Source organism: Trachemys scripta, chromosome 1 (genome assembly GCF_013100865.1).
Source record: "Trachemys scripta elegans isolate TJP31775 chromosome 1, CAS_Tse_1.0, whole genome shotgun sequence".
In the NCBI taxonomy this organism is placed as follows: Eukaryota; Metazoa; Chordata; order Testudines; family Emydidae; genus Trachemys; species Trachemys scripta.
This window is the reverse complement of record NC_048298.1, coordinates 335,695,466-335,711,475: the sequence shown is the minus strand read 5'-3', so window position 1 is coordinate 335,711,475 and position 16,010 is coordinate 335,695,466. Positions and strand designations below refer to the sequence as shown.

At 52.1% G+C, this 16,010-nt stretch overlaps 1 protein-coding gene across 1 annotated transcript; it reads left to right on the top strand.

The window, feature by feature from the left end:
- The first annotated feature begins 3,223 nt into the window (after positions 1–3,223).
- Positions 3,224–15,685, top strand: UCP2 (uncoupling protein 2). The gene is made up of 8 exons (XM_034759196.1): positions 3,224–3,305; positions 4,218–4,373; positions 9,473–9,710; positions 10,825–11,032; positions 11,921–12,115; positions 12,556–12,657; positions 13,444–13,624; positions 14,693–15,685. The coding sequence occupies exons 3-8, from the start codon at positions 9,585–9,587 to the stop codon at positions 14,805–14,807; spliced, it is 927 nt and encodes a 308-aa protein (XP_034615087.1). The 5' UTR covers positions 3,224–3,305; positions 4,218–4,373; positions 9,473–9,584; the 3' UTR covers positions 14,808–15,685.
- The last annotated feature ends 325 nt before the right edge of the window (positions 15,686–16,010 follow it).

Here is a 16,010-nt window from a genome sequence, read left to right as displayed (position 1 = left end):
AAATGAGGTTCCGTTGTTTTTTAAAGTGTTGCCTGTTTTTTGAAATCCCTCACTCCGCTGCACTCTGCTGGGTGTGTTTCAATGCAGTGTCTTTAATTCACTCTTTTTAAAAAACAAAGCTCCTTCGTACAATTTATCGCAACTCTGCTTACGCCCAACTTTCAGAGAACCAGAGAAATGCAGGACTGGAAGGGATGTCAAGAGGTCAACTAGTCCGTTGCCTGCGCTGAGGCACAATGAAGTAACCTTCCAATCCAATATTCCTCAACCAATCCCAACAGAGAGGCTACTAAAGTCCTGAGTTCAAAGGAAGAGGCAAAAGAAGCCAGAATACTCAAGAGGGGTTCTGATCTCTATGGCATCAAATCTTAGACGTTGTCCAGCCCTTCTGGTTGTAAAGGGAACCTTCAAATGTAACCACTGCCTTTTTGGGGATCAGGAAAGAGAATGAAACGATAGCACAAAGAAATGAGAACACTCCTTATTCATCTCAAAGGGCTCTTCATTGTCAAGCCTCAGACTTCATGAGCCCTTGTTCACCTTGACAATGCTAATCCATGGACCAGAAAACTCCAGCTCATTTTATCCCACTCATCATGTCCTCATGTTGCAGTCGTTTGACGGGCTATTTCATAGGACTAGCTTGGAACATGCACATGATTGAATATTCCTTTGAGGATTCAGGTAATTAAAACAATTACTACTGTTCTTAACGACTGGGTGGAAAGGCCAATAGTCTCAAATTTGGGAATGCAGCTAAGGCACTCAAACTGATTAACGAGTGTCCACGCTGGCAAGGATTCAACTAAATTAATGTAGAAACTAAGTTAGTTAAACTGGGGCAATTTCTGGATGTAGAGCAGGGTGAGGCATCTAAAGTGAGGCACCCAAATCCATACTTAGGCATCTAAAAAAGCAACCAGGTGCTGAACGCATGCAGTTCTTATTGACTTCCATCTTTATGTCAGGGCTGATTTCGGTCCAAACTCAATAAAAAGATTCACAGATGTCTCAAAATCATTTTGTTTTCCAGGGACAGTTCTTAGCAGGGGTCCTTTCTGGTGATTAGAAGGATGCAGTCGGTTGAACATAAGCCTCCACTTCTTGCCTGTGTCTCCTGTAGCATGAGACAAATCATTTTAAATGGCTAACAGAATCTTACCTCCATTTTTCAGGCAATTCTGTAACAGCAATCCCCTGGAAACAGATCTTTCCCAGACCTCTTAAACAGGGAAAGTGTGTGAGCAAATAAATCGTCTCCACTTGGACGATATCAGATTATGACTGTGTTTTGACCAAGGGTTATTTGAGCAACAGAAGCTCAGCCGAAAGCACTGTCTAGAAATAAGAACAGCGTGCGTGCATTTTATAAGTGAAGAGACTGACGGAAAACAGAGAGCTCTTAGCCCATAAGGATGGATTGTATAGGAATGAGGGTACACTTGGGAAATCTCCATAGACTATTAGTCGTTTTTAGTCTTTTTGCTTCTGGCGCCTGTTTTACACACACAATTCGAGTTGCCGTTGGTTTACGGTGCCACATTTGTATCACGGAGACAATTCACGATGAACCAGAAGGATCTGGAATAACAGCAGAAATATGAACTCACAGGCTGCCGGCTACACCGTCTTTTATCTCCATTCTGTCCCCTCCCTTTTCATTTTGTTTGGGGTTTCAAGTGAATTTCATGTTCCTGAAAAGTGCTGGGTTCGTAGTGCCTGAACTCCCCTACTTAACAACAGAACAAGAGATGCAGAGTGCAAGCTTCATTTACAGAAGCACCTCCTCCCACCGACCCCTGCTGACTTGGAAAGGACCACTTCTAGGGTTCAAAGGAGCATCTATCCCCCATGTCTGTTACATCCTTTGGTTAATGTCACCATCTCGCTGGGGCCTCTAGGTGAAGTTGTGAAGTCCCTAGGAGGTTTTTAAGAATAGGTTGGACAAACACCTGTGAGATCTAGGGTTACTTGGTCCTGCCTCGTTACTGGGGGCTGGACTAGTTGACCTCTTAAGGTCCCTTGGATTCTTTGAGGGTGGGTTTTGTGAGGTGGGCACTTGTCCGCTGCACAGGCCACTGAGTAGCCATCAGATGGTGGCAACTTTGGGTGCCTGCCAATCTACACCAAACCTGCACCAGTGCTGTAGAGGCGAAAGACTTTTTGTCCCACTAGCAGCCCCCTGAGCCGGTCAAGCCCCAGGGCAAAAAGTTCCTGGCCATTGTTTTGTTGTTCTCTGCAGGATGTTTTCACTTTTGCTTGGTTGGTTGAACTCTCCAACTGACTGACCTCCTGAGGAACCGAGAGAGAGAGACAAGCTACACTCCGTGTCAGGGTCTGTTAGTGTCTGACTTCAGCAGCGGCACTGGATAGCCCAGGGAACAGCTGAGCAGTGCCTTTTTCACCTCTCCCTGCCATGGACTTACTGCTTCCAGCTGGTTCGCCTGTGTCACCTCATGGGACCAGTCGCCCTCTGCAACCTTTGATCGCCAACTCAGCTGTGCTGACAGATAACACTCACCCCACCTCTGCACCAGGGCGGGGCCATCAGCCCTGCCTCAGCAGCCTCCTAACCTTCATCAGAGCACCTGCTCCCATCCCTTCCTAGCACTGCTCTCCCATTGGCTAGGGCAGTGGGATGCTGCCCTGTCTCCCGATCAGCCCAGGCAGGAAATAGGGCAATCAGTGGGATGGAGTAACACGGGGGCAGTGAATGGGGCGATCAGTGGGGGAAGGGCAGGCAGGGAGTGGGGCGATCAGTGGGATGGAGTAACACGGGGGCAGGGAATGGGGCGATCAGTGGGGGAAGGGCAGGCAGGGAGTGGGGCGATCAGTGGGGTGGGGGTAACACGGGGGCAGGGAATGGGGCGATCAGTGGGGGAAGGGCAGGCAGGGAGTGGGGCGATCAGTGGGGTGAGGAGGGCAGGGAATAGGGTGACTGCTGGGGTGAGGGGGGTGACTCTCAAGAGTCCGTCGGGAAGTGGGGCGCTGGGGGTCAGACGGTCGCTGGCGGCGCACGTGGGGGAATCGCACCCCCCGGTGCTGGGCACCTGCTGCCCCCGCACACACCCCGCGTGGAAGGGGGTTTCTCACCGGCCCCCTTCGCCGCCTCTTGGGGTTGTTAGTCCCTGAGACCCCGCTCATGGGGGGGGGTCCCCTGTCATGGGGGCGGGACGGAGCTGAGCGGCGGCGGGGGCTGGGCGGGGCGGCTCATGCCGGCTCCCGGGGCGGTATAAAGCGGCAGCCACCCGGAGGCTCCTCCTCCTGCGATCGGTGCCGCTGCCGCTTCTCCCCCTCGGGCTCAGGTCAGTCCCTGTCCCGGGCGCCCCCGGAAGCCGCAGCTGGGCGCATGGCGGGGCTGATCCCGCCACGGCCCCTGGGAGCCGCGATCCCTCCGGCCTGGGCGCCCCTGGGTGGGCTCCGGCCCCTGCAGCGCTTCGCTGCCTCTGCCCTGGTGACCCGAGACCTGGGGGGCGGAGAGGGGGAATTGCCCCCCGGGCGGCGCTGGGGCTGCTGGGGAGCGGGGCGCAGGGCGGGAGGCGCCCGGGCTCCCCGCGGGATGGTTTCTGGGGCTTCCCTTGCGGAGCTAAAGGTCCGGAACGCGCTGCCCCCGCCCGGCGTTGTAACCTCTGTCTGGGGTTAGGCGCGTGGGTTGGGGGGAGGCTTCCCAACGCGCCGAGAGGATTTAGGACCCCAGTGCCCCTCGACCCCCACATCTGCCCTCACGTCGCAAGGACTAGCCCAAGTCTTCGCTGTCTAAGGGAGACGCCGATCCAGCCCGCGTGTGCCCGAGGATGGCAAACCGGGGCTTGAAGTGACTCGCCTTGCGCTTTGAAATCCCTAGTCACGTGGGCGAGACGATCCAGGTGTTGATCCGCGATCCCTGAGCCACCCTGGGCACAAGACTAGTGGGGCGGGGCTTTTCCTGCTTTTTGTCTCACTTTTTCATGCTGTCTGATTGCCTGCGGGCTGCTGCAGTGACCCGCCGGTCTTCGCTGGTTCTGACCCCAGGCACTGATATAGCTGTAACTGCAGAGCGGGGTCTCCGTGCAGATCAATACGCAGCGGGTCCGGATTGATGCTGGATTACGTTTCCTTTGCACGCTGGCCGCTGTTCAGATGCCACTTTTGCGTCACTGTCCTATCTTGAATACTTGCAAAACTTAGCCGTGTGAAATGTGCTTTGCTCCAATGTGTGCTCTCCTTTCCCTCCCCAGGATAAGGATTATGATTATCAAGTGTCTTGTTTCTAAACGAGTTTCTATGGAAAACCAGGGGGATCAGATAGTCGTTGCACTAAGCAAATTTGACGAGCGGGACACCTTTAGAGAATCCTGATCAAACAGAAAGTCGTCCTGAATTCCTTGACTAAGGTAACGCTTCAAGAGACTGTCTTCCGTAGTGCTTTTTGGCTGCATCTGACAGAGTTGGTAGCACTCTTGCCTCTGGGACTAAAGTCTGAGCACTAACTTCATAAAACAAATTGAGCTAAAACCTAATTCTGACTTGGTAGATCCGTGCTAGGTGCCTCTCGGTTAAAAGTCTCGTCTTTCAGGTGGGATTGTTAAATGGATTTCTACTCATGAATGCAATTTTGCAACAAAAAAACTTCAAAAACAGACTCAAAAGAGAGACTAGGAGTACTTGTGGCACCTTAGAGACTAACAAAGAGACTGCTGAACTTGAATTAATATACAAATTAGATACAATTAACTTGAGTTTGAACAGAGACTGGGAATGGTTGTAGGGTGACCAGACAGCAAGTGTGAAAAATCGGGACAGGGGTTGAGGGTAATAGGAGTCTACATAAGAAAAAGACCCAAAAATAAAGACTGTCCCTATAAAATCGGGACATCTGGTCACCCTAAATGGTTGGGTCATTACACTAATGGAATCTATTTCCTCATGTTAAAATATCCTCACACCTTCTATGGGTCATCTCGATGATCACTTCAATGTGTTTTTTTTTCTCTCTCCTGCTGATGATCACTCATCTCAATTGATTGGCCTCTGCCAGTTGGTCTGGCTACTCCCACCTTTTCATGTTCTCTGTATGTATAAATATCTTTCTGTGTGTTCCGTTCTATGCATCCGACAAAGTGGGCTGTAGCCCATGAAAGCTTAGACTCACATTTGTTAGTCTCTAAGGCTGGGTAGGCAACCTATGGCACATGTGCCGAAGGTGGCACACAAGCTGATTTTCAGTGGCACTCTCACTGCTTGGCTCCTGGCCACTCGTCCGGGGGGCTCTGCATTTTAATTTAATTTTAAATAAAGCTGCTTAAACATTTTAAAAACTTTATTTACTTTATGTATAACAATAGTTTAGTTATATATTATAGACTTCTAGAAAGAGACCTTCTAAAAAGTTAACTGTATTACCGGCACGTGACACCTTAAATTCGAGTGAATAAATGAAGACTCGGCACACCACTTCTGAAAGGTTGCCGACCCCGGCTCTAAGGTGCCACAAGTACTCCTGCTCTTTTAACTCTACAAAGAGCAGCCTCACCAGGTTTGAGGTTGGTGGTCTGATTGCAGTTGCTGATCACAAAATGAGGGCTGCATTACTGGTCTCTAATTTAGTACGCTGCAAGTCTCTTTAATATGTGGAGTCCATAAAGCCAAAGTCTAATCTCCAGCAACCAGAGGGTTGTATATGAGTCTAGACCTCTGTGAAATGGTCGTTCTGCAAGATCTCAGACCACGTGTTCTAGCCTAGCTTGACCAACAGCCCTGCTTTCTACAGCGACTTCAGGAGGCAATAAAGCGGTGCCCCTCTCTCTCATCCTTCTAACCAGTGGAAACATTAATTTAGGGTGGTAATTACCCCATTTAGAGAGATGTCAGCAAGAAAACACCCTGCTGCACGGAGGGTGACAGTTCTCAGTTCCTGTTGCCTCATCTCCAGCCATGATGTGGTTACAATGGGGAACCCCACCCATGTAGGAAAATTTTAGTGAAGGCCACTGCAGATCCTGTCCACACTGGGACCAGAAGTGTCCTACCCTAGCTAGGATTGTGCTCCAGCATGGTGGCTACTAGCCAGCTGCTACTGCAGCTCTTGCCACTGGACTGGCTTGTCTGAGAACCTCCTTTTGAAACAGTTCTATAAAACTACAGATTGGCTTTTAAAAAGCATTCACTGTTGGCCTAGCTCTGTGCCCACTGGAGCAGAGTGAGGCCAGTGCTGAGGGATATGGAAAAATGCCACTCACAGACAACACTACAATTTTTGCCATGCCAAGAACGGTCACCTGGCAGCTTGATCTTAGCATCCTAGAATATCAGGGTTGGAAGGGACCTCAGGAGGTCATCTAGTCCAACCCCCTGGCTCAAAGCAGGACAAATCCCCAGATAGATTTTTACCCCCATTCCTTAAATGGCCCCCTCAAGGATTGAACTCACAACCCTGGGTTTAGCAGGCCAACGCTCAAACCACTGAGCTATCCCTCCCCCACCCATCTTCTGGAGTACGTGGGACCCAACTGCTACCACGATCATGTCCCAGCTCTGTTGGTGTCCATTTGGACACACTATTGAAATGCAGTTTGCTGCTATCTGCTCAGATAAAGATAAAGGCAGGTTTTATCCGTAATAGGGGATTCCTAGATCTGTGACTGGCCTCCCATCTGGGTAGCCACTGGTCCCATCTACATCAGTTTCTGTTCAGGGGAGAGAGAATCTACAGCTTGATTCTGGGACAGGACGTGCATTGGTCATGGAAACGCAGCCAGCAGAAACTGTACTTGGATACAGATGGTCTCCTGATGCCAGTGTGTATTGGACTAGTCCTACAGCTAGACATGCCGATATGTGTATGCAATGTCGGAGGGTTTTCTTTTAGGGACACAGGAATTGCCATAGCAGGGTGGGCCAGTAGTGGGTCCGCTTACTGCAGCCAGACACTAGCTTATGGATCAGTACCAGGTGCTCTGGAGAAAGATACAAGAAACCTGATCACGGACAATAACCCTGACATTCCTGTGAGGGACTAACAACCTGTAACGTTTTCCATCTAAGGCTCTCAAAGCACTTCACAGGCCCCAATGTTCAGATTTGTGTCTCAATACTACAGCTCTATCGAGGTGCCTCAGTCTGGATCTGTTTCGATGCCTGTTTAGGGGCACTTTAGACTGAACTGTTCTTTACAGCACCCATGAGAAGTCGTTCCAGTTTGGTATGTTGGTTTCCCCATTCACAGGGAGGCTAGGGATGTGTCTACACTGCAGCTGCAAGCCTGCTGTCCAGCACCGGTGCTAGCTTCATTGGCGCCAGCCTGCTAAAACTAGCAGCGAGGGGTAGCAGGTCGGGCAGGTTTGAACGTGGGTGGCTAGTGTCCGATGGGGCCAGGCTATTTTTAATGCACTAGGTCGAGTAGCATTGTGCTGCCCTTGAGCACTGCACCAGCTGTCATGTAGAGTCCCCCTAAGTGACTCTTCTGGCAGAACTGAGAATAGAGCCCAGACTTTGATTTCTAGTCCTAAACTTTAACCACGAGATCATCCTTCCTTTGCTGGACAAGAATCTTCTACCACCTCCTCTTGTAGCAGGCTGCTTTGCGAGCCCCTGCAGTCAAACCTTTAATGAGGTGATCACTCCATCATGGACTAGGGCTTCTTTCTCCACCAGATCCCTGTGGGAAGCAGTTCTACCATGGTCACAGTTAATCCAGTTTTTCTCTCCGAATGTGTTCGGTGCTCCTGGATATTATGAACGCTCACATTGGTGTATGCTTGTTTTGTGGGAGTTCTCCCTACACCACTCTGAAGTTTCCAGGCTCGTTCTGTATCTGTGCTGTTTAAAACGACTTTGATCTGTGCAAAGTCAAGCTGTGGAGTTTTGATCCCTTATATTGGTCACTGTCCCAGGGGGGAAGGGCTGCGTGTTTAAGCTGTCTAACCACCACGTGGCAACCACATCTTGGACAATGGCAGCCAGGTTTCTCTGCTGGTCACAGCCTAGCAATCGGTGCACCCAGTCAGATCTGAGCTCCATGCTCGGCTGATGCATGTTGTATCAACCCCATCAGTCACTAGGACAACAGTCTTTCCATGGAACAAAGCAAGCCTTTAGAATCTAGCTGGGGGTGGTTAGTGATGTCATTGTATGGGGAAATGTTAGCCACAACTGGCGAAACAAATCGCCTTCATCTCCAGCTTTCCATCCGCGTGGGTTACTGGACTTGACTGGCCCTGGGTCCTGATGCCGCCCTACAAGCACGTCTGCCACCTCCGCCCTGGTTTTGCACTGAGGCTGTGCACCTCAGTCTGGCATCCAATGGTCTCATCAAAACAAACTTGGAAGAACTCTCCTCCTGTTTTTAAGGAACTAAAAATAAAAATGTTGTTACTGTTGAATGAGAGCCTGACCAGACAGACCCAGAGTGGGGGTTGGGTTAGCAATGAAATCACCTGCTAATCCTCAACGCCCCAAAACTTTTGTCTTAAAAAAAAACACATGCTGGTTGCTTAGTGACAACTTCCCTATTTGCAGGAGTTTTGCAAAACTCCCGCTCTCAAGAGCGGGGAAATGGATCGCTCAGGGCAGGTCTTGCATGGCCCAGATAATAAACACAAATGTACCAAATGCTGACTACTGGCTATTTCAGCCCAGTACCCTAAACTCTAAGGACCAGTATTCAGTGTGGGCCAGAGTGGAGGGGGTGTCTCTCAAACCCCCAGAGGCAGTAAATGCAGACAGGATAGGTTACATTTAGCTAGCAGGCTAGTAACCTATTTAAGCAGCAATGCCTTAACTCCTCTCTCTGCTAGATACTTAAATGTGTTTAATCCAAGTTTAGCATGGAAGCCAAAGCAGAAGGCAGTGTGGTCTAGTGGTTAGAGCAGGGAACATGCAGCCAGGTTTCCTGTCGCTGCTAGTCTCTGCTCTGCTGTTGATTCTGACTCCATTTGCCCATTTGAAAAACATGTGTTACGAATGGCAAAAGCCCTCTGCCTGTCTCTCCTGCCACGGGATAGAACAGGGGTAGGCACCCTATGGCACGCATGCCAAAGTTGGCATACAAGCTAATTTTTCAGTGGCACTCACAGTGCCCGGGTCCTGGCCACCGGGCCGGGGGCTCTGCATTTTAATTTAATTTTTAAATGAAGCATCTTAAACATTTTAAAAACCTTATTTACTTTACATACAACAGTAGTTTAATTACATATTATAGACTTATAGAAAGAGACCTTCTTAAAATGTATTACTGGCACACAAAACCTTAAATCAGAGTGAATAAACGAAGACTCGGCACACCACTTCTGAAAGGTTGCCGACCCCTGAGAAAGAAGCATCTCCTCTTGGAATACATGGGAGTCACTTGTATCCCGTGGTCGGAGAACCAGATGCCGGGGTGGCGCGTTGCTTAATGTGTGTGGTGATCCTTGACGGACGCAGTGTAGAAAGTGGTAGGGTGACACCCGGATTTTAGAGCTCTATTTACCACTCCTGTTTCTGTCCCATCTAGACTGGGGCAGAGTCCGTTTGTCCTGCCCTTCACTACATCGGAACGCAACTTGCCTCCTTTCCGCTCCTCGTGCATCACTTGGCATCTCCAGAGCCACTCAGAAGCTTGCAGAATGGTTGGATTCAAGCCCACCGATGTCCCCCCAACAGCCACAGTGAAGTTTCTAGGGGCTGGGACGGCCGCGTGCATCGCAGATCTGATCACCTTCCCCCTGGACACGGCCAAAGTCCGACTGCAGGTGAGAACTTCTGCAGGCGCATGCACAGGGGTCTCGGGGCCCATGCTGAGCTCCGTCTCCTTGTGGCGGACGCGGCTTGAGCTGCTGTCGCTGCACGTTGCTGAGCAATGGCAGATGTGCCTTAGTATTTAATCTGTAACAACGTGTGTTCTCAGCCAGTCCAGCGAGCGTGCTAGAGTGTGAGCCTAACCAATGGTGCTGCCACTTTCCTTGGGCAGTAGTGCCACAGTCGAATACACTTTAGTGTAGATCCCAGGCTGCTCCTGATTGTCTGTCTGAATTTTCCTTCTTCCCATTTGTACTGCCCCCTCCTTGGTGCGTACCCCTCTAACAATGTGTAGTCCACTTCCCCCCCCCCCCCCCCATTGCATAGCTAAGCCGGGCACGTTTAACCCTTCAGCCATGGGGCTGATCCTGCAAGGGGCTGAGCGCTTCTTGTCAAGCACTGAGCACGCCCACGAGCCCCGCCGCCGGGGAGGGAGTGCCGTGCCTCTCCAAACGAGGACCTTGGATTGGAGGAGGGGGAAACAGAAGCTGCTGTGATTCGTCTAAAGCCTGAGCCGGCTTTCCTGGACGTCAGGGGATGGGCTGCATGGACCTCTATGGCCGTGAATTGGGTTGGGCTCTTTGTGCAAACCCGGCTTGGGTCAGTGGGGCTCTGAGACTGGCTTCTGCACTCGGCTCAGATTTGGGGTGATGGGGCTTCGTTCATAGTTTAAGGCCAGCAGTGGGGGTGTCACTTGCTATGGGGCCGGGTGGGCAGTTGCTCCCCCAGACTCTTCAGAGCTCATTTAAATTTAACCCTCTACCCCTTTGTACGGGGCACTGGACGTCGGCCCAGACCCAGGGTGCTGGGACACGGCCCGCTCTGGCTGTAAACTTGTGCTACTGTGTGATACGCGTTAGGCGGCCGGTGCCCCCCTGACTCACCGCTCTGTCTGTTTGCAATTTGTGTTTTAACAATAAAGGACCTGAAGGTGCAGAAAAGCCCCCGGTCTCCAGGAGGGGAATCTGGATCGCATTTCAACGCAGGCCGCTCGTGGGCTGGGGTAGTGAGTTGGGCCAGGGCCCCAAATCCCTGTAAAGCCTCTTCATCCCATTCTCTCCTGTACAGATCCAAGGAGAGACCAAGTCAGCAGCTAACACAAAAGCTGCTCAGTACAAAGGTGTCTTTGGCACCATTGCCACCATGGTGAAGACGGAAGGTCCCACGAGCCTGTACAACGGCCTGGTGGCTGGGCTCCAGCGTCAGATGAGCTTCGCGTCAGTCCGTATCGGGCTGTATGACTCGGTGAAGCAGTTCTACACCAGGGGATCAGAGCGTGAGTGCCCGTTAGCCTCCTTTAACTTGGGGTGGGCCTTTGTCTCCCTCTAGTGGCTGGAGTGGGTAAAGGTTTGCAGCTGCTAAGGCTTCCAAGCTAATGGGCCAGGTCCTCTAGCTCAGGCAATAAAGGCTCCTGCTCTTCCATCCAGAGGTCGTGGGTTCAGTCCCCGTGATGTGCCCTGGAGGGTCTCCATTGCAGTGGGGTTAGCTGTGCTGAAATTCGTTTCTGTTGGGGTCAGGTGGCAATTGGGCTCTGCTGAGAGATCCCAAGAGAGGCCTGTGTATTTACAGGCACTGTTCTAGACAGCCAATAATGGAGCCATGTAGAGGCTTGGCTGTGCACACAGCTGTGCACACGGCTGCTCGTGGTGGCGACAGCAGTTGCTACGTGAGGGTTGGGTGTAGCTCCAACATCCTGAGGGGAAGGATGGCTTTGTGGGTAAGGCCCAGGGAAGTAGGAGGTTTGGGAGCTGTTCTGTGGCATTGGGGTGAGTCACTTAACCCCGCCTCTGCTTCTGTTTCTCAGTTAATGGGGATAACCGTACTCAAGGGACTCCACTCCTGGGGGTAGAGCAGGCTAGGAAAGGGTGGAGAGGAAGCATGGCCCAGTGGTTAGAGGGCTAGTCTGGGCCATGGGAGACCAGCGTTCAGTTCCTCCTTCTGCTCCAGGCTCTGTGACATCTGCCCACTGGGTAACAGCCCTGCCCCATCTCACAGGGGTGTTGCGAGGTGACACTAGATTGCAAGGGGCTCAGATACAGAGCACTGACTGGGGGCCCTGTGTGGACCCAGGACAGAAGCTAAACCCTGTAGAGTCAGCAGCTCCCCTGGGTTAACTTGACCTTCCTTTCTGGCCTCTCACTCTCTTCCCTGCTCTCTTCGCTAGGTGCCGGCATCGGTAGCCGCCTCCTGGCTGGCTGTACCACCGGAGCGATGGCTGTGGCCGTTGCCCAGCCAACGGACGTGGTGAAAGTGCGGTTCCAGGCCCAGGCCCGAGTGGAGGGTGGCAGGCAATACCAGGGGACTATGGATGCCTATAAGACCATTGCCAAGGAGGAGGGACTCAAAGGGCTGTGGAAAGGTTTGTGTGGTTCCCGAACCCTCTGTGGGAGGGGGTGGTTCTAAACCAACACCCAGTTCAGCTACACTACCCAAAAACCCTGCGGCAGCAAGTCTCAGAGCCTGGGTCAACTGACTGGGGCGTGCGCTACGGGGCTACAAATAGTAGTGTAGACGTTCCGCTGGGTTTCAGAGCTCGAGCAGGAGTTTTTAGGGTGACCAGATTTTATAGGGACAGTCCTGATTTTTGGGCCTTTTTCTTATATAGGCTCCTATTACCCCCCCATCCCGATTTTTCATACTTGCTGTCTGGTCACCCCAGGAGCATTTACATGGCTGTTTTTAGCCCTGTTGCCTGAGTCAGGTGGCCTGGGCTCTGCGTCTTGCTGCCGTGAGCTTACACAATGTAGACGTACCCAGAGCATCCGTTTTGCTGACAACTTTTTTTTCCTTGTTCTACAGGAACATCCCCCAACGTGGCCCGTAACGCGATTGTGAATTGCACGGAATTGGTGACCTACGACCTGATCAAGGACATGCTGCTCAAATACAACCTCATGACTGGTGGGTGTCAGGCCTGCTTCAGCAGGGTCCCTTAAAACTCCGGCTCGCCAGTGCAGGATGCTGACCTTGTGTCTGAGTGCTCTCAGTTCAGACTTCACCAGGTGGTGAGGGGGCTAAAGGCCATCCAGGGCTAGATAGGGACGGACCCAATTCTGACTGAGAACGTGGACTCCCAATCTTAAAAAGGGAGATTGCGACAGTCCTAAGTGAGATGTGGGAAGTCATGCCAGAGTAACATCTGCTAGCATGTTCCTGCCTGCCCTGAGCAATCGCTGGAAATCAGCCGGCTTTACTCAGGCACTGTAACTATTGCACGGCTGGAATGACCCACCCATCTCCTATTGCATTGGCCAGAAGAGATGCCTGGCTTATTCTCCCCTGCACAGCTGGAAAAGAGGGGCTGCTGCTGGCTCAGAGGGTGGAGTGAGAAGAAACATTCCCAGGCCACAAGGGGCTAGTGGAGCCAGTCCTTGGCTGCCGTGCAGGGGGCAATGGCAGGTGGATCTAGGTAGCAGCAGATCATTGGCTCTAGCCTGGCCTGCTGGGAGATCCCATAGAGCTTTGCACCTGACATGCAGGGCTGCCTGCCTCCTGGACAGGCTCCCAGAAAGTCCTGTGGAACTGCACCAGGAGGGAGGGGGTCAGGGTGTGCTGCCTGGCCTGACGCTGTGTGTTGTCCCCTAGTGAGCGCTTTGGCAATAGTGGTGCTAGATTAGCCCACGAGCAGCTGTGGGCCAGGTTACTGACATGCATGCTCAGGTGCCCGTCCCCTCTCCTGTCTGGCAGATAACCTCCCGTGTCACTTCACCTCTGCCTTCGGGGCTGGCTTCTGCACCACGCTCATTGCTTCCCCCGTCGATGTAGTGAAGACCAGATACATGAACTCTGCCCCCGGCCACTATGGAAGTGCCGTCAGCTGTGCCCTCACCATGCTGAGGAAGGAGGGGCCCATGGCTTTCTACAAGGGGTGAGTAGAGAATTCAAGCAATAGGAGCTCTATGCCACCCACCTCATGTAGGGCTGTGTTGGGTGTACCAGCGTCCCTGCACCTGCCACTGAAAGGCAACCACCTCTGAGGTGGAGCCCCAGCAGCTGATCTGTGCATGGCAAAGCTCTGCACTGAGACCGCAAGCAAAAACCCCCCAGGCTAGGGAAGCTGCAAGTGTTGGAGGATTTTAAAACCTTGGGCTACAGAATGGTTCTGCTTGGAGGATCTGAAGCCCGTGACTTCAAGTGTGGGGCTCCCTGGCCCAGGCTAGCACATCAGGGACGAACTGATACCCACAGAGCACTGGGAGGGGGAAGGGAAGAGGATGGAGCCATCCTTGGATGGATCCATTCCCAGCGGTGACCAGCCCTTCAGAGGTGGATCTGGATGCCGGTGGCTGAGTTGATGGGGCAGTTGTATTTCAAAGGAACCGTGTGCAGGAAGGGCCCGTTCCTGATTGCGGATCTGTTCCTGTGCGGTCCAGGGGCAGCTCTGCGGATTCCATACTAAAGGAGTAAACCAGCAGCAAGCGGTGTGAGCCCTGCAGAGCCAGCCCAGCCGCTGGAGCGCTAGCTGCCCTATTCTCACACTTCAACGGAGCCCTAAGTTGGGCCATGAACACCTGGAGGCAAAGGGCTGCCACTGATGTGACGGAGGGAATAACTGAGCCCTCCTTGCTGGTGAGGTATAAGGAGGGAAGGGTCTGGCTTGACTCTGATTCCAGGCTAGCTGTCAGCATTGCAAACTCCGACCGCCTTGCTTAGAAACTGAACCCGTTTGACCTGCCAATTAAGATTCTTGGAGCCCCGTCCCACCTGTTCTAGTCTGTCTGCAGCTGAACTGCGCACATAGGTGAGACTGATCTGGCTAAATCCAGGTGTCCCGTTCCCTACGGAAGAAGCACTTAATTCACATCAACGTCACTCTCGCTGGCTTATCTCCTCCTGGGGCTGCCCCACGTGTGGGGGAGTGAATCACAGGCAGAGATCTGAGCAGTCTCATCCCCCGGAACTAGCTGTGATTCTTCTCCCCTCTCGCTGGCTCTAGGTTCATGCCCTCGTTCCTGCGGCTGGGATCCTGGAACGTGGTGATGTTTGTGACCTACGAGCAGCTGAAACGCGCGATGATGGCTGCCCGTGGCTCCTGGGAGGCCCCTTTCTGAGCCTGCCACGTCTGCAAACTGCACCCACGGCAGGAGCCCTCGCTAGCACTGACTGTCCTGTCTGCGCTCGGAGATCGTCTCTGGCCTCTTCCACGCTGCCTCCAGCCACTAACATGTCGGCCTCTAGGCTCTGAGCTCTTTATTTCTGCTCATCTTCTGGAACAAAGCTGGGCCTGTAGCTGTAATCCCCTGGGAGCATTGACCCTTTAAATTGGGGTTTTGTTTTTAATGGCAAGTTTGCTTCTTCCAAATGTACCATTTCTCTCCCCCCTGTGCCAAGATCTGATGGACCTAGGCTGATGAAACCCTCTGAGCTGTAGTGCAAGAGACAGGAATTGGAGGTAGCACTTGGGACGTGGCAGTAAAATCGCTCAATCAGGGAGTGAGATCCTTCCCTGAGGGCAACCTTCAGTTGGATCATTCCAAGGGCTAATCACTAGACAACGTGTTCAGCCTTGTGGGCCTGGCCTGAACATTACGCTGCCTTACTCTGTATTTCGGTGACTAAGTGCTTTACTTTCCCAGCTGCAGAGCTCTCGACTCCCATCAGCTCAGCAGAAGGGGCAGATTCTTGGTGCCTTTGGAAGGCCAAGCCACTTATGTGCATGCCTGAATACAGATTAGGGGACGTGACTTCTACGCACCAACACTTTAAAATGCTGGCCTAGAGCTTTATGGAGCAGCTGTTCCCAGGTCTAGGCAAGGAGTAAGAATTCTAGTGCAGTGATGCTGGGAAATTGGGGAGGGTGGTGTAGTAAGTGAAGGCCCTGATAAAGGCCCAGTATGAGGCCTGAACTAGAGTAATGGTCAAGACTTTGCTAACATAATGCAAAGTTAAGCTGTGAGCCAGAGGCAGGCCCTGCTCACAGAAGCTGGCAAGGAAAGGGCTGATGTTGCATAAATATATATATTCACCTAGCAAAGTTAAAGTATAAACATGGTACCAAGACATATCATACGGGAACATTCCACAGATAACATGGAACAGGCTGACCCATCCCAGTGACAGGGGCAAAAGGGAAAATGATGGATAGAGTTGTTTTGATCGAACCAACGTGTACAAGGTGAGAGAAGGGTTGTACCTTGCTGCATAGAGGAGTTGCACCTTAATACGTCAGGAGTGATGTGTAACTTGTCTGTACCTGTGTAAAAGAATGTATCCCTGAGGTGGTGTCTTTGTCCGGCCGAGGGGGCAGTGGAAAG

Coding starts and splice junctions, on each gene's coding strand:
- UCP2 (XM_034759196.1), top strand. CDS start 9,585: ATGGTTGGATTCAAGCCCACCGATGTCCCCCCAACAGCCACAGTGAAG. Junction 12,658..13,443: donor CAAATACAACCTCATGACTG/GTGGGTGTCAGG, acceptor CCTGTCTGGCAG/ATAACCTCCCGTGTCACTTC. Junction 13,625..14,692: donor CCCATGGCTTTCTACAAGGG/GTGAGTAGAGAA, acceptor CGCTGGCTCTAG/GTTCATGCCCTCGTTCCTGC.